The 27953-nt window shown below is 45.4% G+C and overlaps 1 protein-coding gene across 7 annotated transcripts in view; it reads left to right on the top strand.

Annotated features, from left to right (window-relative positions):
- LOC137439602 (GRB2-associated-binding protein 1) overlaps positions 1–27953 on the top strand; it is a 106245-nt gene that overhangs the window by 74206 nt on the left and 4086 nt on the right. For 2 of the 7 annotated variants that reach the window (XR_010986956.2, XM_068135513.2), the window contains exons 7-10: positions 13023–13043; positions 13667–13731; positions 15522–15891; positions 16057–16141. Coding sequence is in view for 4 of the 7 variants with exons in the window: in XM_068135513.2 (XP_067991614.2) it covers positions 13023–13043; positions 13667–13731; positions 15522–15891; positions 16057–16141 (541 nt within the window). In the remaining 3 variants the exon portion in view is untranslated. The remainder of the gene's footprint in view (positions 1–13022; positions 13044–13666; positions 13732–15521; positions 15892–16056; positions 16142–27953) is intronic. The other 5 variants (XR_013621342.1, XM_068135514.2, XR_013621343.1 and 2 more) reach the window with 3 other exon arrangements.

The raw sequence follows: 27953 nt of genomic DNA on the forward strand, positions 1-27953 counted from the left end.
GTGGAAGTGTATGGAGCAGTGCATGAGGAACAATTGTGGTTGTGCATTGTATTGAATGATTGAAGAAGCCTGGGAGGAAGGAGGGTGCAGGAAGCACCAGGTGTGATGGCACAGGTGTGCAAATACAGGTGTATGGAGAATGGTTGTGTGGAATACATGGAGTATGGAATATATGGAGTATGGAATGAATGGTGTGGAGTGAGTATGGTGAAAACTGTGGAGTGGATGGTGCGAAGGTGTGTATGGGGAGGATGGACCCCATCACGAATACCCGGGGAGGGTAGTTTAAGAGTTAGGTAGAGGGAGTAGGTAAATTGTGGTTGGATATTGGCATCTGTGGTGCGTGGTGGAAGAATGGTGTTTGGATGGGTGCATTAGTGACATGGAAATGGCTGGGCGTGTGGCCTGTTAGTGTGTGTAGTTAAATGGGCACTCCGCCACTGTTAGGATGTCGGCCAGGTGAGGCCGCAGGTGGGCTCTGGGAGCCGGTAGAGTTGTTGTGGATGGGGCCCGAGGATCCGTAGGACGGACCCGGGTAGCCCAGTGCCAGAGAGGGCACCGAGTGGGGAGAGCGCCAGAGGGCCTTCCCCAGGTAGATAGGTTAGGGTAAGGAGCAGGTAAGCTCGGAGGCAACTGCAGTGGTGGAGGTGTGCAGGTGGGTAGACCTGCTGGGAGAGCCACACGACCCAGTCCTGAAATTGTGCAAAGGCACAGGGAGGTGAACCGGGGGAGTGAGACCCCAAATTGATGAAGCAACACAGTTTGGTCAATGGGAATTTGGTTTTTAAAACCGCATAGAGTAAGATGGCCAATGGATTGGCAGGGAAAGACCCCGGGTAGTGTAAAGTGTATTAAAGTTATTTAGAGGATAGTTAGGATTAAGAATCTCCTCACACCATCTACATCCACTCACCTGAGGTGACGGTGCTCCACACCATGCCATGGTTGTTATTGTTTTTTTGTGCAAATGTTTTGTATTGTGAGACGCATCATGACGTGGGTGTGACATTGTGCGTAATTCCATCTCTTCCTCCTTCGGAGGGACTGATGATGAATTGGGTGATGGCAAATTTTGGATTAGTGGGAGTGAAGACGAATTTGGTATAGGGGAGATATGGGGAAGACGAGACAGATAGCGACGGATTTGTAAGGTGTAGTGTAATGTGTAGGTTTTCGTAAATACGGGGAGGGGCAAGGGGGGCAGTGTAGGTCACATGTGGGGGGCGTACGTAGGGACGAACCTTTCTCAGCTCGCTCCCATGCGCCCCTCATTCTGCATTGCCTTGTTTTGATGTGTACCCTTGCGCCCTGACCCATTACTCACCTGTCTTCTGTCTCCCTGTCTCCCACCCGAGGACCGTGCTCTCTGGGCACTGGGGGGGAGGATGTGCCGGTGCTGCATTTGTGTGCCCGCACTTCTGCTGCCTGCTGCCTGGACCGGTACACCTATGGACCACACGATCTGTGTGGCCACCCACGTATTGACCACGGGTTTTGTGGCCAAGCACCACCCACTTATGGACCCCACGGGATGGGGCCTGGCATCTCTGCTGGGACAGCTTTTCTGCCAGCATGCTGGCTTGCGGACCTCGGGAGGGGGCACCTAAGCCTAACAGGTGGACCACCCTGTAGTCGGCCCCTGTTGGCCATAAATAAAAAAGGTGGACACTTTTGTGCCCTTTCTGTGCTTTCCCCCCTTATTTCTAAATAGGCCGCAAGCCAGGAAGTCCAGCCAAGTAAGAAGACAGAAGATCGCCATCGGCAGACCATCGGAGCACGGCGGACCATCGGCCGTGCTGACACCACCAGTGACATTTGAACTTTGTTTGAAATAACTGTGCACTGGATGGTGCTAAGTGCATGGCTGTATTTTGGGTGTGGTGCTTTATTGGTGCTTATGGTGCTTTTATCGGTGCTCTGAGGTTGCGCTGCATATCAATGCGTGCCTCAGAGCACCCGTGGGTTGGTGTATCGGTGTAGTGCAATGCATGCCTTTCCTCTCCTTTTCAAAAACAACATCTGCATTTTGTTTCCCAAAATAACAGGTCCTGGGTTAGTGTTGTAAATACCAAATAGTGTAGTCTCTTGTAAATAAGCTCCCCACCGTGATTGTGTAGTTTGAAATTAATTCCGCAATTCGGTTAGTTTGTGGGTGTAAGTCTGTTAGACAGAATGCAACGTGGCAGGGGGACATATTTAATTCCCTGGTAAAACTGTCGCACTCAGGGTCAATGTAATATCAGAGGGTTTTACATCTAAGTGCCACACTAAAAGTAAAGTTGTCGGGCCAGGGACGGCCCTGGGAAAGAGAAGGGTGCAGTGTTACAGATTTGGGAACCCTCCCCACCCCCCTTCACTTGTAAATATCCCCCTTTATAATATAATCCCCTTTTATTAATTATTAAATATCGCACCCTAGGCCATCGCAACACGCAGCCAATCTTAGAATCATCTTGCTAATTATTTCATATTCTATGTTTAATTAAGGCTCTGTATCCGCTAGATTGACACCACGTTGCATTAACAAATAAGGATAGCTCCCCTTCAATAACTCCATACCCCAGCAAACTCTCTATCTCTCTGCAAAGCAGCTCGACAAGCGTGGGGTGCGCGCCCTCTCAACTGGCCTTGGTTTGAAAGCTGCGTTCGCCGCCATTTTGAACATGTGCTCCGTGCTCTGTATTGGACAAGACGGTGGGGTCGCCGAGAAGAGGCGTGACCGTGGCTCGCCGCAAGGGCGGAGCTGTTCAGCTCCGTTACCAAATAAGGCTACAAACAGAGCACGGGGGCGGCACCCAAACGGCCGAGGGCGTGTCACGACCCCGCTTAATATTTGCGTTCGAGGATATCGCGCATAAAGAGATGGGAGGAGACGAGCCGTTGAGACCAGCAGAGGCGACGAGTGCGCAGCAAAAGAGGGTTGCCTGACGCGAGAGATCGTGCCTTGCCTGAGAGAGGAAATCCCATTATTACTGACACAGAGAGAGAGAGAGAGTCGTGGCGTCGACGCGGCAATATCTGTTCCAGCGGTTGTCGGGTTCGCTTTAAACCAACGGCGCGAGGTCGGAACGGAACCTCGACGGCTGAACTAGCCGAACCGGCCGCCTTTGCCAGCTGAACGGACCTTCTCCTGCCATTCCTGTCATCATCCCCGTGTGTCTGTCTTTGTTTGTTCTGTCCTGGGTATAAGTAAGACTGTATAGATAAGGCTGCCCTGTGTCTTTTTACATCCATCTATCTTTGTACAGCTTTGATCTTTCTTTTCCTCTGGTGGTTGTTATAATAAATGTGTGCTCTTTCTCCAAGCTTTGGTTTCGTCTCCATCCAGTTGCTTTAGTCTTTTCTTTCCATTGGTTTACGTGGCACGATTAAAACCGCTATAATCGGGTTAGTAATTGTTAACGGCCTGGGTCGTGACTCGCTTCGCTCGGCGTGTCCATTACCGTCGCGACTCGGGCGGGGCTGTCTCCTCGCTGGTTGGGAGGTCACGGTAAGCAGGTATTCGGGGGGTCTTTTTTTGGGGTCTCTGGCCCGATTACCCTGGTCGTGGCTGACCACCAGTGACGTCACAGACGCCCAGGATCGGCGACGGCCAGTATAACGGACAAGGGGTTAACCCCCCTTGGCAAGGGGAGCGCCGTCGTCCCAGATCCGTAACAATATATATATATATGTGTGTGTGTGTAGAGAGACAGAGACATAGACACTGAGACACATTAGCAAAATAAATTACCCAGGTCTAACAACATCCCCTATTGGCTATAACTTTGTAGTCGTGGCTTACTTGATCATGTTTAGTTGTCATTATTTGCATGTTAACAATAACATCCAAATACCAATTTAAGGCATATTAAAAGTTTCAAATTGATCACCTTTAGCCCACGACCTTGTTTTTGGCAGTGTATGACAATCCGGTTACGGACTGCCATGTGCAATGCCGATTGCCTTTAACGCGCCCTTTTGGGCATCTTCTCATGTTTTTTTTTATATATCGAGGTGGAAGACTACTTGATTTGGAGTTTTTCGCGTTTTAAACAGTTTGTTTCAATTGACTGCAGGCAAATAACATAGCTGGCTGTCATGAGGGTGGAGCTTGCAGTGTTGTGGGTGTGAGGCCTGTATTGTGTAAAACACTTCTCAGAAGCAACAGTTAGAAGCGGCACCCCTCCCTAGAAAAGGTTTACCAGGAATGCACTTTGCTTACCCACACTTCAACTTCTCCTTCCTTGTACACAGCGATACCCAATCGGCATTTGCTCCCAGTGTACATTTATAACTGACTCGGACTTAAAACTTAAACTCTATTTGCCTCATTCACAAATTTAAACCGGGTGGGAACAGAATTAATTACAAACTAACTTTTGGTTGCTCTGACTATCTTAAAAAGTACTTCTGCTCGTTACTTGTTATGGGTGTGGAGTAACTGGAGTAACTGGGCTGGATTGCAATAAGTACGTAATCTGCAATATAAATACAAGCACAGGGGAAATGCACATTAGAATAGGGAAGAGCCCGTCGTGTTTCCAATAAAACACTAAATCGTATCGACACCGATGCTACAACTCAGTGTGCTGTTTGTATCCGCACCTAGCAGGAGGAACCCGAAGAAGCGCACATGGTCTGCCATCCATTGATTATTTTTTAAGGGGCAAGATGGTGTATGCACACTCGGCGCTTCCCCACTTAACCTTCTCTCTCATCTAAATTTCATTTCTTTAACTTTTACTCCTCCACCATTTTTCACACCGAACATCCGATTACTCTGAAGCCACTTTAGTCATTCAAAACCCACTCTAATGCAACTACCAAAATGCACTGCTCGAGTTGTGGCCTAACAAGACTTACTTCCTCCATTTCATTTGTATAAATTCACGAACAGCAATGCGTCCAATTTTGACCTCAGTGGATCTCCACAAGTTGATACTTTCCATTCTAACATCCATTCACTGCTCTGGTACTTTGTTTACTCAACTTTAATTGTTCTATCCCCACTGCCGGCCTATCTTCACTTCCTCTAACCTCGGTTTGTTACCTCCTTTGTGGTACATTTTATTGAACCATTCATTTGAATAAAGTAATTGGTTCATTTGTTTGGTAAGTATCGAGTTTAGAGAACAAATTAAATGGATCTCAATAATTGTAATGTCCAGATGCGTCCGTATGAATGTTGCAGATGACAAGTGTTCAAATCGACAGTGATTGCTTGGGTAGCATATTGGGGACGGTTTACGTAACACCTACCACAAAATGGCGACACTTCCCTTCCTCCTCCCATTCCTTGTACATCAAAAAAAGCAACTCTTCTTCCTCACTTCGGCCTACACAGATCTTTTCCCACACTATTTTCCCTTTTCTCCATTTTTCCCGGTTCTCTCCTCCTTCCCCTCCTCTCAAATAGTTATTGAACAAAGTTGAAGATACTCTCATAAATTTACCCAAACATCCTCCGTCACCACCCACGATATCTTACACCCCCATTAATGCTACCTTTTCAGGTGTCCACCCCCTCCAATGGCCTTATCCCCTTGCTTGTTGCATCTACCTCGTACCCCCAACTACCCCAATGCCAGTATGTTGCCTTCTTGCCCTCTGCCTCCTCACTTCCAAAGGCCTGCATTTTGTATCATACAGTTGTGGCCAAAAATATTGGCACCCTGGCACTTTTTTCAAATAATTCACAATTTCCTCTAAAAATAAGTTGAAATTGACTTAAGTATTTGGTCTCCACAATTCTTTATTTCACTGTTAATATTACAGAGCCTTTGTTTTTGATTCAGAACTTAATATATCCTTTTAAATCAGAAAATCAAAAGAAATGGCAATGACAAAATTATTGACGCCCTCGACTTAATATTTGGTAGCACAGAGTTTGGACAAAATAACTGCAGTCAAGCGCTTCCTATAGCCATGAATGAGCTTCCTACGCCTCTCGCCTGGCAGTTTGGCCCACTCTTCTTGTGCAAACTGCTCCAGTTCTCCCAGATTTGAAGGGTGCCTTCTCCCAACTGCTGTTTCCAGATCTCCCCACAGGTGCTCAATGGGATTTAGATCTGGACTCATTGCTGGCGACTTCAGAACAGTCCAGCATTTTATCTTGACCCATTCCTGTGTGCTGTTTGAAGTGAGTTTGGGGTCATTGTCCTGCTGCAAGACCCATGACCTCAGATGGAGACCCAACTTTGTGACACTGGGTTGAACAAGGCTCCAAAATGCCTTGGTAATCTCCTGATTTCATGATGCCATGCACACATTAAAGGCACCCAGTGCCAGGGGCAGCACAGCAACCCCATAACATCACTCAACCTGCTCCATATTTGACTGTAGGGAAGGTGTTCTTTTCTTTGAAGGCTTCATTTTGTTTTCTGTAAACATAGAGATGATGTGCTTTACCAAAATCTCTAATTTGGTCTCGTCTGTCCACAAGACATTTTCCCAGAAGGGTTTTGGCTTGTTCAGGTGTGTTTTGGCAAACTCCAGTCAAGCTTTCTTTTGTCTCTCTCTCAGCAATGGGGTCCTCCTGAGTCTCCTACCATAGAATCCCATTTCATTGAGTTGGCAACGAATGGTGTGAGTTGAAACTGTCATACCTTGTGTCTGAAGATCAGCTTGAATCTGTTTGGCAGTTGATCGAGGTGCTTTCTCCACCATTCGAACAATCCTTCGCTGCAATCTTCGATCAAGTTTTCTCTTGCGGCCACGTCCAGGGAGGTTGGCTACAGTTCCATGGGTCTTAAACTTCCTGATAACATTGCGTTACAGTGGACACAGGAACATCAAAGTCTCTGGAGATGGACCTGTAACCTTGAGATTGTCCATGCTTTGCTACAATCTTGTGTCTGACCTCCTCAGGCAATTAATTCTCTGGTTTTATTTCTTTTCTCCATGTCCATTGCAGTACACACAGTGACACAAAACAGCAGAATGAATCCTTTTCTCCATTCAAACTGGTTGAATGAGTGATTTTTATATTGCAGGCACCTGCAACTCACCACAGGTGAGTTCAATTCCAAAGTAAAGGAGAATTACCTGCTTGAAATGTAATTATTTCTAACAACTTCTAAAAGGTGCCAATAATATTGTCCGGGCCATTTTAGGATTTATTTGTGGAATAAGCTAAGATTTAGTAATTTTTCCGCTTTTTTTGTTTTGTTCCACTGTAAACCAAAGAAATACATGTGTGGATACAAAAAGATTTTTTAATTTCAACAATTTTCTGGAAGAAATGGTGCATTATTTGAAAAAGTGCAAGGGTGCCAATATTTTTGGCCATGACAGTATATCTCCGTCTACCCCTCCTCCCCCTTATCTTGCATAATATGGAGATAACCCATGAACACTAACATAAACATTTTTTGCAATGGTAACTTTATCATACAACCCATTGAGCCCTTCTATGAAACCTCAGCGAACCTTCTGCTTTTTCCACTATCTACTCGTACAACCATCAACAGTTCAAGGCCTGGATCAACAAGCCCTCTTTGTCTTAGCTCTGCTACTTCCTGTCTCCTTACCTTCCCTTCTTACAGAAGGTCATTCTGAATGACCCGTGCGTTTTACCCTTCCTGTGTCACTCTTATATTCGCTGTCACAAACTGGAGAAAGCAAAGGAATACTTTGTGAACACCACAAACAGAATAGTGGCGTATGAGGAAAACAAACTATTTTAGTTATCCATAACTTGTTAACACCATTATGAAGCATTCCGCTAGACAGACTGCATATTGGAGCAAGACAGAGGATCAGGAAATAGTGGATCGTACAAGCGATGCAGGTGTCCAAGTGATATGTGAAAGCGGTCTTTGTCCCATGGCAGTTTGGATTGTGGAAGTGAAGTGTTTCTCACATTGTCTTTACACAGAGACAGGGTGAGTGTGTTGGACTTGGAATTAGTGAAAAACTCATTCCAGGTGATTGACCAGCTCTACATATTTTTTCCAAATTGGCATAGTCTTGCTTGGGGTTCCACAGGCATCACAAAGTACTTGCTTCTTCCAGTTTCCGGTGGTGGCACCTGTTATTCTTCTGAGTCCAAAGTTAAGTAAACCATTCCGGATTTGTTGCAAGCAATAGTTGTGCGGTTTTGTTTGTATCGATTGTTCGTATCGTGTGTTCATTGCCCTGTTCTTTACGTGGCCATTTGGTTGTTTTGATCTTATGCATATGCCTCGGCTAGTTTGGCCTACCCTTTTTCCCCATGAATTGCACACTCGCTTGTGCCTCCTCCATCTGTCTCTCGATCCCAATTCCAACCTTCACTATAACTCTTCCTTATACCTTTTGTAAAATCAACAAAAATGTCCTCCTTACCTCGTGTGCTGATGGTCTACCTCATTCCTTGTTGGTCATGTGTGCATCAGGCCTACTTCCTCATTTACTCTGCTATATTTATCTTTCGTCAAACTCGTTCTTTGTCGCCCTGCCTTAAAACGTCTCCTTCTTCATTCTTCTCAAAACTAGCACAAATAATAAATACGTCATTCACTATTATTTATTCTGAGCTCATTGCTCAAGTTATTCAGTCCAAAAACAATTTCTTTCCTGATCCCCCTTTTCCCACCTTCTCTTCCCCTTTCATTCTGCCAACTATAAATGTTTTAAATGACAATTTTAAAATGTTTCATATTCCTGCAATCCTTTCCAAATGTCCTTCTCCCTACTGATTTTTTTTTTCTTCCCTTCTTTTGTTCCATTCCCAGATGATTTACAAACCCCGACCTCCCCTCCGCCATCGCATTCACAGAGTGCTATCTTTCTTTACGTGTCTATAATCATCCTTCGCGCCATCCAGATCTTGATGTCACTCTCCCTTTATTTGCCCTTGAAATTCTGAAATCAAACCCGTTTTAGTAATGAGTGTGGGATTATGATGGTAACGCCCTTCATATGAATACCCTGCCCTACTTCATGCCTGGGTCCCCCACCATACTCCAGGTTGGAATTGTGCCCCCAACTTATATGTCACCCCTCTATGCATCCATCCCATATTCCATGATCTTTCTTGGGCAAACCATATATCCAAATTGGCCTCCACTGGACATCCTCCATTATGTAGTGTCTTTCTTTGGTCAATCTGAACTTTTATGTATTTACAAAGCCTTCATCTACAGCTTGATTGAGTACTGCTCTCCTATTTGGGCCTTCCAACTTGCTCAGCTTAATTCCGTGGAAACCAAAGACCTCAAAACCATTGGTATCTTCCGTGATTAAGTGAGTCTCTGGGCCTGTTCCTTTCACGTTGCCGACTGCTGGGTGGTCTCTGTCTTCTACCTCCTTTCTGGTCTTGCACCCTCTGCCCTTTCCTTGAACTGTCCACCCAGGTTTCTGCAGGGTGCACATGCTCTGCCAGTAACCGCTTCTGATGAAACTCCCAAAATTCAGGCTCACTGCTCACCTCCACTCATTTTTTCCTCTTTTCTCTCACCTGTGAAACCAACTTCTTCAATCTGTTCAATCTAATTCTTCCCTCCAGGTCTTCAAGATGGCTGTTCACCATCTTCTCAGGTCACGAATAAGTGGGAAACTCACCCATCTATATTAATGATATTGTTGTGGGGATGACATTTGGGGGTAACTTTGCATAGTATGGTGTAGTTATTTCCCATATTGCATATTTTAGCATTAAGATGTAATTAAATTGTGATATATAATGTGTTGCTTCATGCGTAGAAAGCTGCTGTCTTCTCTTCCCTAATGCGTGTCTAAAACCGCCATCCCTTCATGCCCTTTTTGTTCTGTTCTCGCCTTCATAATCTGTCCTAAATTTGTCTTATAAGCATTTGGCAGGTCATCGGCACAAGTTTAGACGGAAAAAGCCACCCCAACCATCCCGATAGGAACCGCACCATCAGCACCATCTGGACAAAAGGTCAGGGGGATGCTCCACCCATTAACTGGGCCGGGCCAATAGCAGCAGAGTGGGGAGGGGCTAGTGAAGTCACGGCTAAAGGGAGGGGCACGGCTATAAATAGGGCTGACGAAGTTTAACGAAGATCTGTTTGGCCATCTCTGAGAAAAATTGTGACACTGTGGTTCATCAGTGAGTGCCGGGGATTGATTTAGGCAAACAAAATTTTGAGAAGAAAAGTTGGATTTTAAAAATCGCTCTATAGTGCCTAAGCCTTTGTAGCTACGTGAAAAGTAATATAAAATGATTCCAGATCCCATTCCTTAGTGTGTTTTCAGCCTCCACAAGAAATAGAAAATAACAAAATTTGATTTCTTCAAAATGCCAACAGGATTAGAACAGCACCGGGCAACGCCGGGTACCCCTGCTAGTAATGCATAAAATAAACAAAATTGGACATCTCTGAAACTGCTCAACGAAAAAAAATGAAACTTGGCATATGTCATCAATTCCCTATGGGGCATATAGGGCGAATAACAATGACATTATTGGTGAAGTGGTATTCCAGCGGTAATTGGTTGAATCAAAATCCTTATCCAAAAATCAGAAACTTCATATATTTCATCGACGACCTGATGTCAGTGAACAATTAAATCTATGACATTATCGGTCACGTGGTCTGATGGCCATATTGTATTCAAAATAAACTAGAACGGCACTTGGTAGAGCGCATACATCTGCCACGCTGAACAGTTTGTTTTGTATCCCACTGATAGGCCGGATCTGGATTCGGACCTGAACCAACAGCTAATCAGCTTGTTCTTGTCACCTAACCAACTCATTCCCCAAGTTTAATCATAACTCGTCCATAGCTTTTTGAAATATCATGTTAAGCTTTTTGCCCGATCTCTCAATGGTGAAGAAACACTGAGAAAATCAAATAATTCTCGTATCCAAATCCATATTCAGACCTTCAACAAAATCGAATTGATTCGTTCTTGTCACACACCAACCTGTCTGTCAAGTTTCGTCCGAATCCGTCCACAACTTTTTGAGACATCCTTTAAAAATGGCGAATGGTGAAGAATGACTTTAAAAATTCTACTAGCCGAATCCGAATCCGGATCTTCACCAAAATCTAATCATTTCATCCTTGTCACATACCCTACATCTCTGCCAAATTTCGTCCGAATTTTTGAAATACCTTGTTCACAGACAAACAGACAGACAGACCGGGTGAAAACATAACCTCCATACACCTTCGGTGGTGGAGGTATATATAAAAAATCTTCTTTTACAGAACTTCTAAACAGATCAAGGTGAAACTTTATACATATGACCAACTAGCCATGTGGAATATAGTTTTAAAAAAATTGTATACATCTTCATTGTCGCACTTTAGCTTTAATGTGCAAATAGTGGCCGTTAAATATCCTAATAATCAATCGATAAATAAAGCTACGGATAATTGCAATGTATGTGACATAGTAGGGTGCCTGGATGACATGAGTATATGGGCCGTAACAGCAGTGGGCCATAATAGCAGCGTGTTCAGTTGACGATGGTATTTTTCTGCAGAATGAGCGCACGAGGCGAGACTATGCACTCTACCGAATGCGGTTCGTTATTATTGTACTATCAGAAAAGCCCATCAAAATTACGGGCCTTGAAATTCTGTATTTTCAGCCTTGAAAACTTTGGCTAAAACCGAAATTACATACAAAAACCATAATTTATTATACAAATTACTCATCCCTTTATTTGGGCAGTGTATAGGCCACAGACTGTGGCGTGGCCTCGATCACTCCCTAAAATTATAAAAATAATCTGGGTTATGTACATGAAGCAAAGACATGCCTACTGCTTATATTCATATACAACACATTGTGATTATATCGCTTGGATAATTGCAATTGCACTTGACCATAGGCTGACACCAGAGGCCTGAAGCCTGAGGCGTATGCATACTGAGGCCTTGTCAAAATGGCAGACAGATTATTTTTTTCAGGTTATAATTGTGGGTGAAGTTGGAGCAGTTGTCCAACCAACAGGGTAAAGACTGTCCATCCGTCCAAACATACATAGTCCAAAAATTAATTGGCTTTTTCGATTTTTTAGATAGACATATTAGATTTTTTTTTCTCTTTTTGTTCTAATATGTTATAAAAACCACACTTAGTCTCTGGGTGATTTGAGTGTCTTTGATCACTAGTTTTAGTTATATGTCCATTAAAGGACAGATTGGGTTTGGGCGAATAGTACCCAGTAGGTGAACATGCCCGAGCCCGACGACTCATCTTGGTCTTCTTTAGAGAATGGGCCCATGGTACTGATCAGCGTGACCCACCGACAGGCTTGGTGGTTCCATTGGAGTATGATATCGTGGCATACAGGCCCACGTTCCGACTCAGAACGATCAAATCAGTCGGCCATCACGACCGCTTTGACTCGGTTCATCGGGATTCAAACCGGGAAACTGAACGAACCCTACGGCTGCAAAAATAATTTCTACCCTCATTCGTCCTCCCCAAGCGCACCTTTTCATTTGCAGGTTATCTTTTCCTCACTCTCTTTTTCATTCCATTTCTGTTTCTTCCCAGTTTTTCCCTTCCTCCTCTTGCTTAAGATAGCTTGTTCACCCCCTGTGTCGTTCATTCGTATGAATATATGAACGAAGTTCAGAAGTTTCAGGACTGGTGTGACAGTCATTATTTAGTTATTAATGTCAACAAGACAAAGGAAATTATTTTTGAAGTTCGCTTAGCAGATGGCCATGACCATTTGATTATTCATGATCATTTGATTATTCATGACTATAATATAGAACAAGTTTCTGAGTGTAAGTATTTTGGCACAAGTGATGGATAAAAAATTGAAATGGACCAATAATTCCCAAGTCTTGGCCGATAAGAACAAACTAATTTCAATTGCGCTGTCGTTTTAGGCTATCGTTTGTGCCTAATTTGATTCACATGTTTAATGCCAATGAGAAATGGATGTGATGCACCCTTTTAAAATTGAATTTGCCAGTGGAAGAACAATTTCCATGTTTCAGGTGGACAATAAAAAAGAATGGAATGAAACGTGTCCTCCTCCCCCTCCATTTCATCTAATCTTTCCGATGTCATGTCTTCTCATCCCCCCCCCCCCTCCCCCACCCCTTTCCACTGTGTTTTAGTTACCCTCGCCAGAAGAGACGGTAATGCATTTGAGTCCGTTTGTCTGTTTGTCTCTGTTTGTTTGTCCGCACAGAATAAATATGATTTTCTCTCCAACCATTGGTTCGATTGACAGGAAATTTTCACCAAAGGTGCAACTCCACGTGTATAATTTTTTAATGATAATTATGACATCATAGGTCACGTGGTATGGGCGCCATCTTGGAAAAACCGAAAAACTTTGCACCTCTATATCTCCAAAAGTGCTGCATCGAAAAAATTGAGACATGGCTCATTGTAAAGAGCTCTCCATGTGGAATAAAATATGTTAATTATGATGTCATAGGTGTCTCCATTATGATGTCATAATGAGATAAGTACAAAACTTCATGCGATTGAGATGAAATATCTTGAGCTTCATCTAGGGATAAATTGGTGGAGAAAAAAAGGTGACGTCATCGGTCACGTGGTTCGGCCGCCATATTTCAACACTACAAAACTTTTTCACTACAAAAGCCTTCAAAAACATGTCCTGGCGAGGGTCTGCAATCTCTGATTGCTCTTTCTTGTTCTGTTATGTGTTCTAGTTCTTCCACGAGACGCAACTCTTAAACAATAAAAATAATCAGCAGTTGAATGACCCGTCTATCTTTGTATTTTGCAGGCCAAACTTATGACATTCCTCGTCCCATGCAATTCAGCTGTTCCATCGATTCGATGACTGACAAGGTGCGTTATTATTTCTTAACCAATTAGTTCATGACCTCGTCTCATTTCAATGCAAATACAGACATTTCAATGAAATACAGACTTGGCATTTAATATGGAATTTTTTTTTTTCTTGACTTCGGTTTACTTTCTTAACTCAGTATATCAATCTGGTGAGTTTATTTTACACTTTGGTGATTTATTTGTTAAAAGAACCATGTCACTGATTGTCTGTCGCAGCAAGAAGTCAACAACAGGATTATACCACAGGTGGCGTGGCAAAATGTACGGACAGGTGCATTTGATGATTGGCTTCACAGTCGGGTATACAAGGGTTGTTGCGTTCTGTATTAGTGGTAAACAACTGCTGCACGTCTCCAAAAGTTATTGCCGCTTCCTCTGGAGATTGTCCGGTAACTCGACAATGCTGTTTGTCATGGAGTGGTGGCTTTACGAAATTACGGCATGAAACAGCATGCTATTGCTCGGCACTATGGCATCACTCAAGGTCAGGTGTCAAAGATCCTGAAACGAAATGCTCAGAGGGATGTCCCGACTCCAATACCGAGGCCAGGATGTCCCCGCAGAACCACAAGGAGGGATGATCGCCAGCTGCACTGGTTAGTCCGCAATGGCCGTACCAAGTCAGCTAATCGGCTTAGGGCTGAGTGGCAGCAACTGACAAATGTGCCTGTATCCAGAAGGCTAGTCAACCAACGACTGGTTCAAGCAGGCTATCGTGCCAGCCGTCCCCTGAGAAAGCCACGCCTGACCAGACAACACCGCCAGCGCCAATTGCAGTGGGCCAGAGAGCACCATCAATGGCAGCCAGGACACTGGGATCACGTGATCTTCAGTGACGAGTCTAGATTTCTGGTCTATCATCAAGATGGCCGCGTGCGCAGACAAGTGCATGAAGCCTACAACAAAGATTGTATAGTGACAAGAGTCCAAGCTGGAGGTGGTGGGGTGACCGTTTTGGCTGCTTTTCATGCAGGGGGCAAAACTGACCTGGTTGTTCTGAATGGAAACCTGAACCAGTTCAAGTACAGGGCCATTCTGGAAGAAACATTGCTTCCATTTGCTCGTGCAGCCTTTCGAGGAAACTTTGTCTTCCAAGATGACAATGCACGGCCTCATCGTGCTCGCATGATCCAACACTTTCTTGCTGACCGTGGTGTAGAGCATATGGAGTGGCCTGCCATGTCCCCGGATATGAATCCGATAGAGAACTTGTGGGCAGAATTAACGCGTCAAATCCACAACTTGGACCAGCAGCCTGCCTCTGTGCGTGAATTGCAGCAGACTATTGTCACTGCATGGCAAGCGATTCCTGTCCAAACCTTGGCAAATCTCGTGAACAGCATGCCTCGGCGTGTACGTGCTCTCCTGAATGCTCGTGGGGGTTACACGAAGTATTGAACTGTAATTTTACTGTCCGTAATCCCAGTCGTAATTTAACTTTTGTTTTTGTTTAAAAAAAATTTGGCTAATCTGCAAAATAAAGAGATACTTCTGGAAAACGTACAGAAGTTTAACACAGTACTGTCCATGAATTGAGATCGATATCAGTTTACATCACTTTCAAGGATCAATTTATTTGTTTCGAAATGTCAAATGTGGTTTTTGTTTTTTTTAAAGGTCACATTAACAAAATCAAGAATAATTTCAACATAATTCCAATGAACTTTTGGTTCTAAGACATCTTGAAAAGTAAGTTCACCCCCACAAAAAAAACATTCCATATTAAATGCCAAGTCTGTATGTGGTTTCTCCAATCAAATGATCTTTCCCCTTCTTCCCTTCACCAGACCAACAGTGAAGAGAGCTGTGCCAGTGACGAAGAAGAGGCAAGCGAGGGTTATGTTCCAATGAACGGAGGTGGTCTGTCTCGCTCAGTATCACAAAGCTCCCCCAGTGACTCTCTCGCATCACCCGGCTTCGTTTGTTCTCCTGGCCTGCTATCCTCTCCTGGTACGGACTCAGCCTTCCTGCTCTGCGACGGATCTCCACCAGCTGTGCTGAATGACGATGGCAGCTACCTTCCCATGAAGCCTGGACAGGTCCAAGAACAGTTACGAAGTGATGCATCAGCTGAAGCTTTCTGTGATTTGTCCAACCCCCCAAGTGTCCCTTTTGAACCACCCCCCATCAATCGAGAACTAAAGCCAGACAGGAAAGGTAAGCATCTCGACTCATCTTCAATTTTTATATCCAGGTTTTACCATGTCGTTGTTCTTCTTTCCTCCTCCCGATCCCCTCCCTTCTATCTCCATCACCTCTCGATGCACTCACTGCTCACTCTCTTCCAAGAACCCTTTCTGTACTCATTACCGTATTTATCAGATGATCTTTATTCATCTGCAGCCCGAACGTTGGAGCGAGCAGAGGAAGCCACTGCTCATCAACAAAGGCTCTGCTATTCCAACTGGTAAGTTTATCATTGTAATCCGTTCTCTGCACGAAAAATGCTTTCACGATCTTTAAGCAGAAATTGTCATATATATATATACGTATATATATACTGTATGTATAAAAATACAGTCACGTGAAAAAGTAAGTACACCCCATTTAAACATTTGACTTTTTCAACATATTTCAACGTACAGCTATTTGATCTTCATTTCAACAATATTGATAGATAAAGGTGATATAATCTATCTATAATTCCAGTAATCTCTGTGTGTATGTTTGTATGTTTGTATGTTTGTATGTTTGTATGTATGTATGTATGTATGTATGTATGTATGTATGTTTGTCTGTGACCGCTGTTTCTCGACAACTACCGGTCCGATATACTTGAAACTTGCCAGGTATATTGCTGGGGACCCGAGGATGTGCCTTTTCAAGGTTTCATATTAATCGGAGAAGTAGTTACCGAGCTATGTCCAAAAAACGATTCAACCAATCAGAGAGCAGCGAGCTATCACGTGTGCCGAACGTGGCGAACAGACTCTGCCTCGGACGGCACATTTGAGAGCGTATTCATTTATTTCACGTTGGAAAACTATGTTGCCGTTAAACTATGTTTTAAAACTAATTAAAACTAATTTGCGATTCATCGTAACTGCGATTTGCGACCTTCCGGACAGTGAAGACTGCACTTCCGGCAGCCAATCACAGAACGCGTTGTTGCGGTTGTGAGAGCGAGCCGAGCCCAGCGCGTGCGCCATTACGGTTCGTAATTCGATTTCTTCCGGAGAATTCTATAATTTCTCGATTTCTTATGCGCATTATTTCTCCCAATTCAGTCAGAGCGAAGGGCGGAAGCGAAGAGCGTTGTTTTTTTTCGTTTACGGGCGTACGGGCGGGGTAGAGCGTACGGGTAGCGTTTTTTTTTTTTTTTGGCAAGGAACGGGCACCCACGTACGGGCATGCCCTAGTATAACAAATATCATGAAACATTTACATTTTGTAGTCCATTGTATAATTTAAATAAACATAAATGCAAATTTTTCATGTGGAAAAAGTAAGTACACCCCTACATTTATCACTACTTCAAATACCTAAAATTAGAATCAGGTGCACCAGCTCAGGTGCAAATGATTAGAACATCATTAGAGAGGATCTTGGAGGAACCTGTCCTATTTAAACCTTAGACATTTAGTTTGGTTTGCTCTTTCTTGTTGAAGTGTGCGGCGTCACCATGCCTACATCAAAAGAGCTCTCTGAGGCCTTCAGAAAGAAGGTAATAGATGCCTACGAGTCTGGGAAGGGATTTAAAAAGATCTCCAAACAATTTGAAATCAATCATTCGACTGTCCGGAAGATCATTTACAAGTGGAGAAGATTCCAAACAACTGCCAACTTGTTCAGGCCAGGCCGCCCCAGCAAGTTCAGCCCGAGAGCAGACCGCAAGATGCTGAAAGAAGTCTCTAAGAACCCCAGAAAGTCATCACGGGACCTCCAGATAGCTCTTGCCACTGTTGATGTCAAAGTGCACGAGTCCACCATTAGAAAGAGGCTGCACAAATTTGATCTACGTGGGAGGTCCCGGTGTGTACCCCAGTTTAGAATAGGTACACCGTATCCCTGCGTGTCGTAAGAGGCGACTAAAAGGGTTGGCGTCAGGAAGGGCATCCGGCCATAAAAACATTGCCTCAAAAAGAGAACCATGACAATTACAACTACATATGGGAAGGGTACAGCCCGAAGTACCCAGTGGGGGACCCCACTCCCTCTCGTCAAAACTCAAGGTGGGGAACCCGATCGAAGCAAGGGTGGAAATCACTCCATTTATAACGACGAAACGTCTGATGCCCGACGTGGAGATCGGATTCTGAGGTTTGGGACATGGAATGCAGGGACAATGACAGGGAGATCAGGAGAAGTGGTGGAAGTATTGGTCAGAAGAAGAGTGGACATATGTTGTGTGCAGGAGACGAGATGGAAGGGAAGTGGTATGAGAATGGTGATGGGTAGGCAGGGACAGAAATACAAGTTTGTGTGGCAAGGGTGCGCAGAATGCGTGCATGGTGTTGGTGTCCTGTTTTCTGAGAAGTTTGTAGACAGTGTGGTGAGTGTGACTAGAGTGAGTGAAAGGTTGATGATGGTGAAAATGATGATTGGAAAGCTCTTGGTGAACATCATCTCGGGATATGCTCCGCAGGTTGGTCGGAGCGATGAAGAGAAGGACAAGTTCTGGTGTGCAATGGAGAAGCTGATGGAAAACGTGAAAGATAAGGAAGTTGTTGTGGTTGGAGGAGACCTAAATGGACATGTGGGAAGGAGTATGGACGGTTTTGAGGGAGTTCATGGGGGTTACTGATATGGTGTGAGAAATGGAGAAGGTGAAAGGATTTTGGAGTTTGCTGATGGAGCTGATTTGTTGATTTGTAATACTCAGTTCCAGAAAGAGGATAATAAGCTTGTTACATACACGTCAGGTGGGTCGACGACAACCGTTGACTACCTGCTGGTGCATAGGCGAGATAGGGGGCACCTCCGGGACACAAAGGTGATCCCGGGGGAGGAGGCTGTTTCACAGCACCACTTGGTTGTCTGCGACATAAGGGTGAAAGGTGCGAGGAGAGCTCGGCGGGTGAAGTACCAACCAAGAATGAAGGTGTGGAGGTTGAAAGAGGTGACAGTGAGGGAGGATTTAAAAGAGAGGCTGAGTATGGTAGAGGATGATGTGGTTGAGCTTGAAAGTTGTTGGATGTCAATGACAGATAGTCTGTTGGGAACCGTTGGTGAGGTATGTGGATGGACAAAAGGACCACCGAGGCACTCGGAAACATGGTGGTGGGATGATGAAGTTAGAAAGAAGATTGACGAGAAGAGGAAGAAGTTCAAGGAGTGGCAGAAGGCGAACGGTACGGGAGCACAAAAGGCAGAGCATGAAAGTTATAAGGCAGTCAGGAAGGCTGCAAAGAAAGAGGTAGCAAAGGCGCAGGAGGCATGTTCGAAAATGTTCGGAGAACGCCTGGATTTGGAAGAGGGTCAGAGAGCGGTATTCAGGATTGCAAAGCAGATAGCGAAAGAGAGGTGTGATGTGATGGGGGTGAGTTGCTTGAAGGATGAAGTGGGACAAATCGTTGTGGACCCAGATGGAATTAAAGGAAGATGGAAGAGATATATGGAAATACTGTTGAATGCAGAGAATGAATGGGATAGCAACACAGAGAGTAACCCAGTTTTAGGACCAGCAGAGAAGATAACCGAGAAGGAAGTTGAGGAAGTGATAAAAGCAATGAAGAGTAGAAAAGCGGGAGGGCCGATGGGAGTTGTGGGAGATATGTCGAAGGCAGTGGGAAATTGGTGTGTGAAGAGAATGACAGAGATCTGCAATCTGGTGGTGAAAGAAGGCCGCATTCCAGTGGATTGGGAACTGAGTACCCTCGTCCCTCTATACAAGGGGAAAGGTGACCCTCCGGACTGTGGCTCGTATCGAGCGATAAAGTTATTGGAGCATGGAATGAAAGTATTGGAAAGGGTGTTGGAGAGGAGGATAAGGAAGAAAGTGAAGATTGACGAAATGCAGTTTGGATTTATGCCAGGAAGAGCAACGACAGACGTGCTTTTTATTGTGAGGCAGTTGCAGGAGAAGTATATGGAGAAGAGGAAGAAGTTGTTTCCTGGGTTTGTTGATCTGGAGAAAGCATTCGATAGGGTTCCACGTGAAGTAGTGACATGGGCATTGAGGAAGTTAGGAGTGGAGGAATGGTTGATCAGAGTAGTGATGGCAATGTACAAAAGAGCGCGCACAGCTGTAAGGACGAAGGACAGGAAAAGTGGTGAGTTTGAGGTGAAGGTGGGAGTGCATCAGGGGTCGGTACCAAGTCCACTACTATTTGTAGTTGTGATGGAGGTGCTGGCTCAGAACGTAAAGGAGGGTTTACCGTGGGAGTTGTTGTATGCAGATGATCTGGTGTTGATTGCAGAAAGTATGGATGGACTGAAGGAGAAGATGAACAAGTGGAAGGAATGTATGGAGACAAAAGGTCTGAAGGTGAATATCGGAAAAACGAAGGTGATTGCAAGTGGTAAAGCATGTGGTGAGGTGGAAAGAACTGGGAAGTGGCCGTGTGCTGTGTGCAGGAAGGGTGTCGGAGTGAATTCCATTCAATGTACAATGTGCGCTGAGTGGGTTCATTAAAAATGTAGTGGTCTGAGAGGGTCATTAACCAGTGTGGCAGCTACATTCAAGTGTAAGGTGTGCACAGAGGGAGCTGCAGATGGAGGAAATGTTGAGTTGGATCTTGGAGACGGCGTGAAGCTGGAAGGTGTGAAAACATTTTGTTACCTAGGAGACATGCTGAATGGAGAAGGTGGATCAGACTCGGCAATGGTTGCTCGAGTGAGATGTGCATGGAAGAAGTTTCGGGAACTGAGTGGCGTGCTAATGAGGAGGGGAGTGTCGTTGAAGCTGAAGGGAAAGGTGTATGCTGAATGTGTGAGAAGTGTTATGATTTATGGGAACGAGACATGGGCTGGACGTAGAGCAGCAACGAAGGCTGGAAATGGTGGAAATGCGAATGGTTCGGTGGATGTGTGGAGTATCGTTGAGAGAGAGGAAGACAAATGATGAATTGCGAAAGATGATGGGAATAGAGCCTGTGATGGATGCTGTGAAGAGAAACAGGTTGAGATGGTTTGGTCATGTGTTGAGGAAGGATGAAAGTGACTGGTTGAGAAGGGTGATGGAAATGAATGTAGAAGGAAGTAGAGGACGGGGAAGACCGAGAAAGACTTGGCTGAAGATGGTCGAAGAAGAAATGCGTGCAAGGGGGTTAACAAGGGGAGATGCAGAAAATAGGGCAAAATGGCGAACATTGTCATGTGGACCGCATGGCTAACCCCCGCTCTTGCAGGGAAAATGGCCTTAAAATGCCTGTTGTATCAGCAGTGGCCTGGATTGAAGGGGGTGTGGGGCTGAGGGCAAAGCAGGGGGTGGAGGGTGCGGAGCTGTGGCATAGCTGGGGCGGGGAGGGGGCAATTTGTTGGATGTGAAGGTGAATTTGTTGTCATGTGCACACAACCTCTGCAAAATGGACGTCTCACGATTCTCAAACTGGACATTCGGCAAGTGACTCCATGGGTATGGTAGTCAAAATGTGTTTGGTTGAAGTTATGGAGGAACATTTGCCTGTATGTACAAGAGCCTGGATGAACCAAGCATTTAGGAGTGAAGAGGTTTTGGGAAATGTCTTGTGAAAAGAAAGGGAAGAGAATATGTGTTGAAGAATGACAATGAATGGGTTGTTCATGATGCAGTAGTAAGGAGAGGAAGGCATTTTAAAATACATATTTATCTCCGTTTATCTGAACAGGACATTTCAAAAAGTTATGGACATATTCGGACAAAGCTTGGTGGATAGGTTGGTTGGGGGCGTGACAAGGACAAATTGATTAAATTTTGATGAAAATCCGGATATGAGAATTTTTTTTTAATGATCCTTCACCATTGAGAGCCAGGCCCAAGAACGATATATAGCGTGATATTTCAAAAAGTTGTGGATGGGTTATAAGAAAACTAGGTCGATGAGTTGGATAGGTGACAAGAACAAGCCAATTAGATTTTGGTTCAGGTCCGTCTGGATGCAGATGTATGTGCTCGGACGAATCGATTCGATTTTGGTGAAGATCTGACTATGGATTCGGATATGAGCGTTATTTAATTTTTAAGCGATTCTTCACCATTGAGAGATCGGGCGAAAAGCGATATATAATATGATATTTTAAAAAGTTGTGGACGAGTTATGACTAAACTTGGTGGACGAGTTGGTTTGGTGACGAGAACAAGCCGATTAGATTTTGGTTCAGGTCCGAATCCAGATCCGGCCTATCAGTAGATACAAAACATAAAATGTTCAGCCTGGCAGATGTATGCGCTCTACAGAGTGCTGTTCTAGTTTTCTTTTGTTTTTAAGAACTCCGAAAGGAAGTGACATTTCATTCAATAAAGATTCAGTTTGGGATATTGAAAAGAAGAAGTAATAGGATGTTGTTAAGTTTGTGGGGCTAGAGGATGGAATCCCATAGTACAGGTAGGATTGTATAGTATTAGCATGGACCGTGGATGCGTAGGAGACATCTCGATGTATTAAGTAGGGAAACTGGAGCTTAAGATTGTTTATGTGTCTTCACACGGGTGGTGGAGCTATGTTAACTAGGTAGGGATTTAAGTTGGTTTTCCCCAGTCTGTGATTGCACCCCTGTGGCTTTCCCTACGTTTTTACATTTACAAGGCCAGCCATGTAAAACGTCCATTAAATCACCACCACCGCCGACAGTGCCGGACATTGCCGATCAGCGAGTAAGCCACGCCTTAATGACGCTCACGCCATGCAAAGCCAGCAGGCCACGCCCCGAAGTTCGTCATTGGTCGTGGAGATGGGGTAATCCAAGTGCGCTCAGGGATTGGTCGGTGTGACGTCAGGCAGAAGGTGCTGGTAACAAGCGTTACGCCTAGGTCCCCCGTCGGTGAAGTGATGTGAGTTGACAAAGTGGAAGACGCAGAAAACATGCTATGATATGATATTTCGCTCACAAGGTTCAGACATACATGGAGGCGGCCATCTTGGATTTTGACGTGGCAACCCAATTTTCAATGGCGTTCTTCCTTATGCCTAGGTACACCCACACACCAGATTAGAAGTTGGTACTTCGCTTATTTTTCAAGATATTCCGCTCACAAGGTTCAGACATACATGGCGGCGGCCATCTTGGATTTTGACGTGGCGACCCAATTTTCAATAGCCTTCTTCCTTGTACCTAGATACACCCAAACACCAGATTAGAAGTTGGTACTTTGCTTATTTTTCAAGATATTTCACTCACAAAGTTCAGACATATATATGGTGGCGGCCATCTTGGATTTTGACGTGGCGACCCAATTTACAATAGCGTTCTTCCTGATGCCGAGATACACCCACACACCAAATTAGAAGTAGGTACTTCGCTTATTTTTCAAGATATTCATCTCACAAGGTTCAGACATACATGGCGGCGGCCATCTTAGATTTTGACGTGGCGACCCAATTTTAAACAGCCTTCTTGCTTATGCCTAGATACACCCACACACCAGATTAGAAGTTGGTACTTCGCTTATTTTTCAAGATATTTCGCTCACAAGGTTCAGACATATATATGGTGGCGGCCATCTTGGATTTTGACGTGGCGACCCAATTTTCAATAGCGTTCTTCCTGATGCCGAGATACACCCACACACAGATTAGAAGTTGGTACTTCGCTTATTTTTCAAGATATTTCGCTCACAAGGTTCAGACATATATATGGTGGCGGCCATCTTGGATTTTGACGTGGCGACCCAATTTACAATAGCGTTCTTCCTGATGCCGAGATACACCCACACACCAAATTAGAAGTAGGTACTTCGCTTATTTTTCAAGATATTCATCTCACAAGGTTCAGACATACATGGCGGTGGCCATCTTAGATTTTGACGTGGCGACCCAATTTTAAACAGCCTTCTTGCTTATGCCTAGATACACCCACACACCAGATTAGAAGTTGGTACTTCGCTTATTTTTCAAGATATTTCGCTCACAAGGTTCAGACATATATATGGTGGCGGCCATCTTGGATTTTGACGTGGCGACCCAATTTTCAATAGCGTTCTTCCTGATGCCGAGATACACCCACACACAGATTAGAAGTTGGTACTTCGCTTATTTTTCAAGATATTTCGCTCACAAGGTTCAGACATATATATGGTGGCGGCCATCTTGGATTTTGACGTGGCGACCCAATTTTCAATCGCGTTCTTCCTTATGCCGAGATACACCCACACAACAGATTAGAAGTTGGTACTTCGCTTATTTTTCAAGATATTTCGCTCACAAGGTTCAGACATATATATGGTGGCGGCCATCTTGGATTTTGACGTGGCGACCCAATTTTCAATAGCGTTCTTCCTTATGCCTAGATACATCCACACACCAAATTAGAAGTTGGTACTTCGCTTATTTTTCAAGATATTCATCTCACAAGGTTTAGACATACATGGCATCAGACATACATGGCGGCGGCCATCTTGGATTTTGACGTGGGTTTTTTTTTTTGTATACTGAATCGAGGCTCGTGAAAGAGCTAACATTTACTTCACAAACAAATCAACCAGACAAACAAAATATATAAAAAGAGGGAGCGGAAGACAAGATGGGGAGAGAAGGGGAAGCACACAAACACAACATTTGAGAGCAGGGAGATGTGTGGAAGGGAGAGGGCTTGGGGGGAGGAGGCGTGGGAAGGGGGGGAGAAGGGGTTGCACCCACACACCAAATTCGAATGCGGTCCTTCGCTTACGCACGCACGCACACAAACACGCATGCACGCACGCACGGACGGACGGACGGACACACATACGGAGGGGAAAACCATAGTCCCCCTTTCGCTCCGCTGTGCGACGGGGGACAAAAACGACCATTGGACAAAGAATCGTTCTCTCTTGCGGTTTTGCCTGGAAGAGGAAGGTCGTGCTCTCTGTCTCTCTCTCTCTCTGCTGGTTCTGGCTTGAAGAAGCTCGCCATCGTTGGTGCGTTTGGTGTGCTGGTGGTTGTGGTGCACTTTTGAAGAGAGTGAGGAGCTCTTGGCTGCGTGGGCAGCATTGTGAGGGAGGTATTGGCTGTGGTGCTCTTCGGAGGAAAAGGAAGCCGTACTATCTGCTTGCCTTACGCCGGTGGCTGCGACAGATGCAGCGCCGCCGCCATCCTGTGTTTCCCGCCTGTGAGGCTTCGAGTTCGATGACCACCAAGCTCTTCAGTCCTCGTTATGGACCAAAACTGAGTGTCTGCTGACTAAAAGAAACCATTGTTTTATTATCTTTCCTCTGGTCTGTTTTTGTGTCGGAGTGGAGACGTCTCAAATTAGGATTTAGTTTTACTTTAACCTTTATTTCACATTACATTTACATTCATTAAATTCATTATTGTTGCGTTTTATTTGTTGTGTGTGTTTATTCGTTGTGGGTTTCGGGAATCAACCCGTGTGCTTCGTCCAGGTAAGCCCCTCACCGCCTCCCATCCCGCGCGCGCCATAAAAGTACCGCCAATTATTCGGCCGTTTGCCTCGGAAATTAAGGACTGTCCGGCTATCTGTCCAAGGCTGGTGTTCATTGGCTACGGACTTGACAATATTAAGGAGTAACTGAGCACGGGATATGTTTTTTTTCTTTTCTTCTGACGTTGGGAATTTTTCGGAGTGAAGAAGTGTGTTATGTTGTTTCTATTGTTTTTGAAGCGAGGAGGGGAAAAGGATTAAGCTGAGGGATCAGAAGTAGCAATACCTGGGATAAAAGGAGCGAATCGAAGCACATGGAATAATAAAAAAAACGGAGGTACCAGCAACAACCCGACTAGCACTAGTAGGCCTGACCTTATCAGGGACACAAACTCGATGATTCAACACAACAAAAGAAATTTGGACAGAAAAGTGGACAAAAGCACGACCAGCAAAACAAGAATTCAAATAAAACGGTAAAACACAACCTTTCAACATCAGGCCTGGCCAGCCGGTTTGTGAAGACTCGGCCAAGCTTCCCCTGGCCTACCCCACAAGAAAGGTGGGGTGATGGTGAACGTTAAATAAGAAGTAAAACACATTGTATCTGGTCTGGGGAACTTGGCTTAGATGACCTGGAAGAGGAACTGCCGAACAGACGTCCACGTGCAGCAAATCCCCCAAACCGGAGCAACCACTGGAGGAGTTTTGAAAAACTACCTGTGGCATCCATATTGGGCAACAGATTTCTTCAAACTGCTGACCTTGAAGGTCTTTCATTTAGTCCTTTAACTCTTTGAGAACCACAGGCGTCTTGAAAGTAATTTTCAGATAGAAGTCAAATTTTTTTTATTCGTTTGACGATAATAATCACGAATATGAATTGAAAATCCTTTTGGATTTGTACTCCCTCCTTGAACAAGATTCTCTTCCTTGCAGCCGTGTCAAGTCATGCGACGTAATTTGTTACGCTCTTGGGCATACTTGGCAGAATTTAAAATATTGAAGCACCTCTTCTATTAAACATTTGTAGCCTGGTGTTGGCTTAGCGGTTAGGGTGCTGGCTTGGGATCCTAGGATCCTGAGCAGTTAGGGTGCTGGCTTGGGATCCTAGGATCCTGAGCAGTTAGGGTGCTGACTTGGGATCCTAGGATCCTGAGCAGTTAGGGTGCTGGCTTGGGATCCTCAGATTCTGAGCAGTTAGGGTGCTGGCTTGGGATCCTAGGATCCTGAGCAGCTAGGGCGCTGGCTTGGGATCCGAGGATCCTGAGCAGCTAGGGTGCTGGCGTGGGATCCTAGGATCCTGAGCGGTTAGGGTGCTAGCTTGGGATCCTAGGATCCTGAGCAGTTAGGGTGCTGGCTTGGGATCCTAGCATCCTGAGTGGTTAGGCTGCTGGCTTGGGATCTGACGATCCTGAGCAGTTAGGGTGCTGGCTTGGGATCCTAGGATCCTGAGCAGTTAGGGTGCTGGCTTGGGATCCTAGGATCCTGAGCAGTTAGGGTGCTGGCTTGGGATCCTCGGATCCTGAGCAGTTAGGGTGCTGGCTTGGGATCCTAGGATCCTGAGCAGCTAGGGTGCTGGCTTGGGATCCTAGGATCCTGAGCGGTTAGGGTGCTGGCTTGGGATCCTAGGATCCTGAGCAGTTAGGGTGCTGGCTTGGGATCCTAGGATCCTGAGCAGTTAGGGTGCTGGCTTGGGATCTGACGATCCTGAGCAGTTAGGGTGCTGGCTTGGGATCCTAGAATCCTGAGCAGTTAGGGTGCTGGCTTGGGATCCTAGGATCCGGGGCAGTTAGGGTGCTGGCTTGGGATCCTAGAATCCTGAACAGTTAGGGTGCTGGCTTGGGATCTGACGATCCTGAGCAGTTAGGGTGCTGGCTTGGGATCCTAGGATCCTGAGCAGTTAGGGTGCTGGCTTGGGATCTTAGGATCCTGAGCAGTTAGGGTGCTGGCTTGGGATCCTAGGATCCGGGGCAGTTAGGGTGCTGGCTTGGGATCCTAGGATCCTGAGCAGTTAGGGTGCTGGCTTGGGATCCTAGGATCCTGAGCAGTTAGGGTGCTGGCTTGGGATCCTAGGATCCTGAGCAGTTAGGGTGCTGCCTTGGGATCCTAGGATCCTGAGCAGTTGGGGTGCTGGCTTGGGATCCTAGGCTCCTGAGCAGTTAGGGTGCTGGCTTGGGATCCTTGGATCCTGAGCAGTTAAGGTGCTGGCTTGGGATCCTCGGATCCTGAGCAGTTTGGGTGCTGGCTTGGGATCGTAGGAGCCTGAGCAGTTAGGGTGCTGGCTTGGGATCCTAGGATACGGGCAGTTAGGGTGCTGGCTTGGGATCCGGGGCAGTTAGGGTGCTGGCTTGGGATCCTAGGATCCGGGCAGTTAGGGTGCTGGCTTGGGATCCTAGGATCCTGAGCAGTTAGGGTGCTGCCTTGGGATCCTAGGATCCTGAGCAGTTGGGGTGCTGGCTTGGGATCCTTGGATCCTGAGCAGTTAGGGTGCTGGCTTGGGATCTGACGATCCTGAGCAGTTAGGGTGCTGGCGTGGGATCTACCGATCCTGAGCAGTTAGGGTGCTGGCTTGGGATCCTAGGATCCAGAGCAGTTAGGGTGCTGGCTTGGGATCCGACGATCCTGAGCAGTTAAGGTGCTGGCTTAGCAGTTAGGGTGCTGGCTTGGGATCCGACGATGCTGAGCAGTTAGGGTGCTGGCTTGGGATCCGACGATCCTGAGCAGTCAGGGTGCTGGCGTGGGATCCGACGATCCTGAGCAATTAGGGTGCTGGCGTG

This window comes from Myxine glutinosa, chromosome 14, assembly GCF_964187855.1.
Source record: "Myxine glutinosa chromosome 14, kmMyxGlut1.1, whole genome shotgun sequence".
In the NCBI taxonomy this organism is placed as follows: domain Eukaryota; kingdom Metazoa; phylum Chordata; class Myxini; order Myxiniformes; family Myxinidae; genus Myxine; species Myxine glutinosa.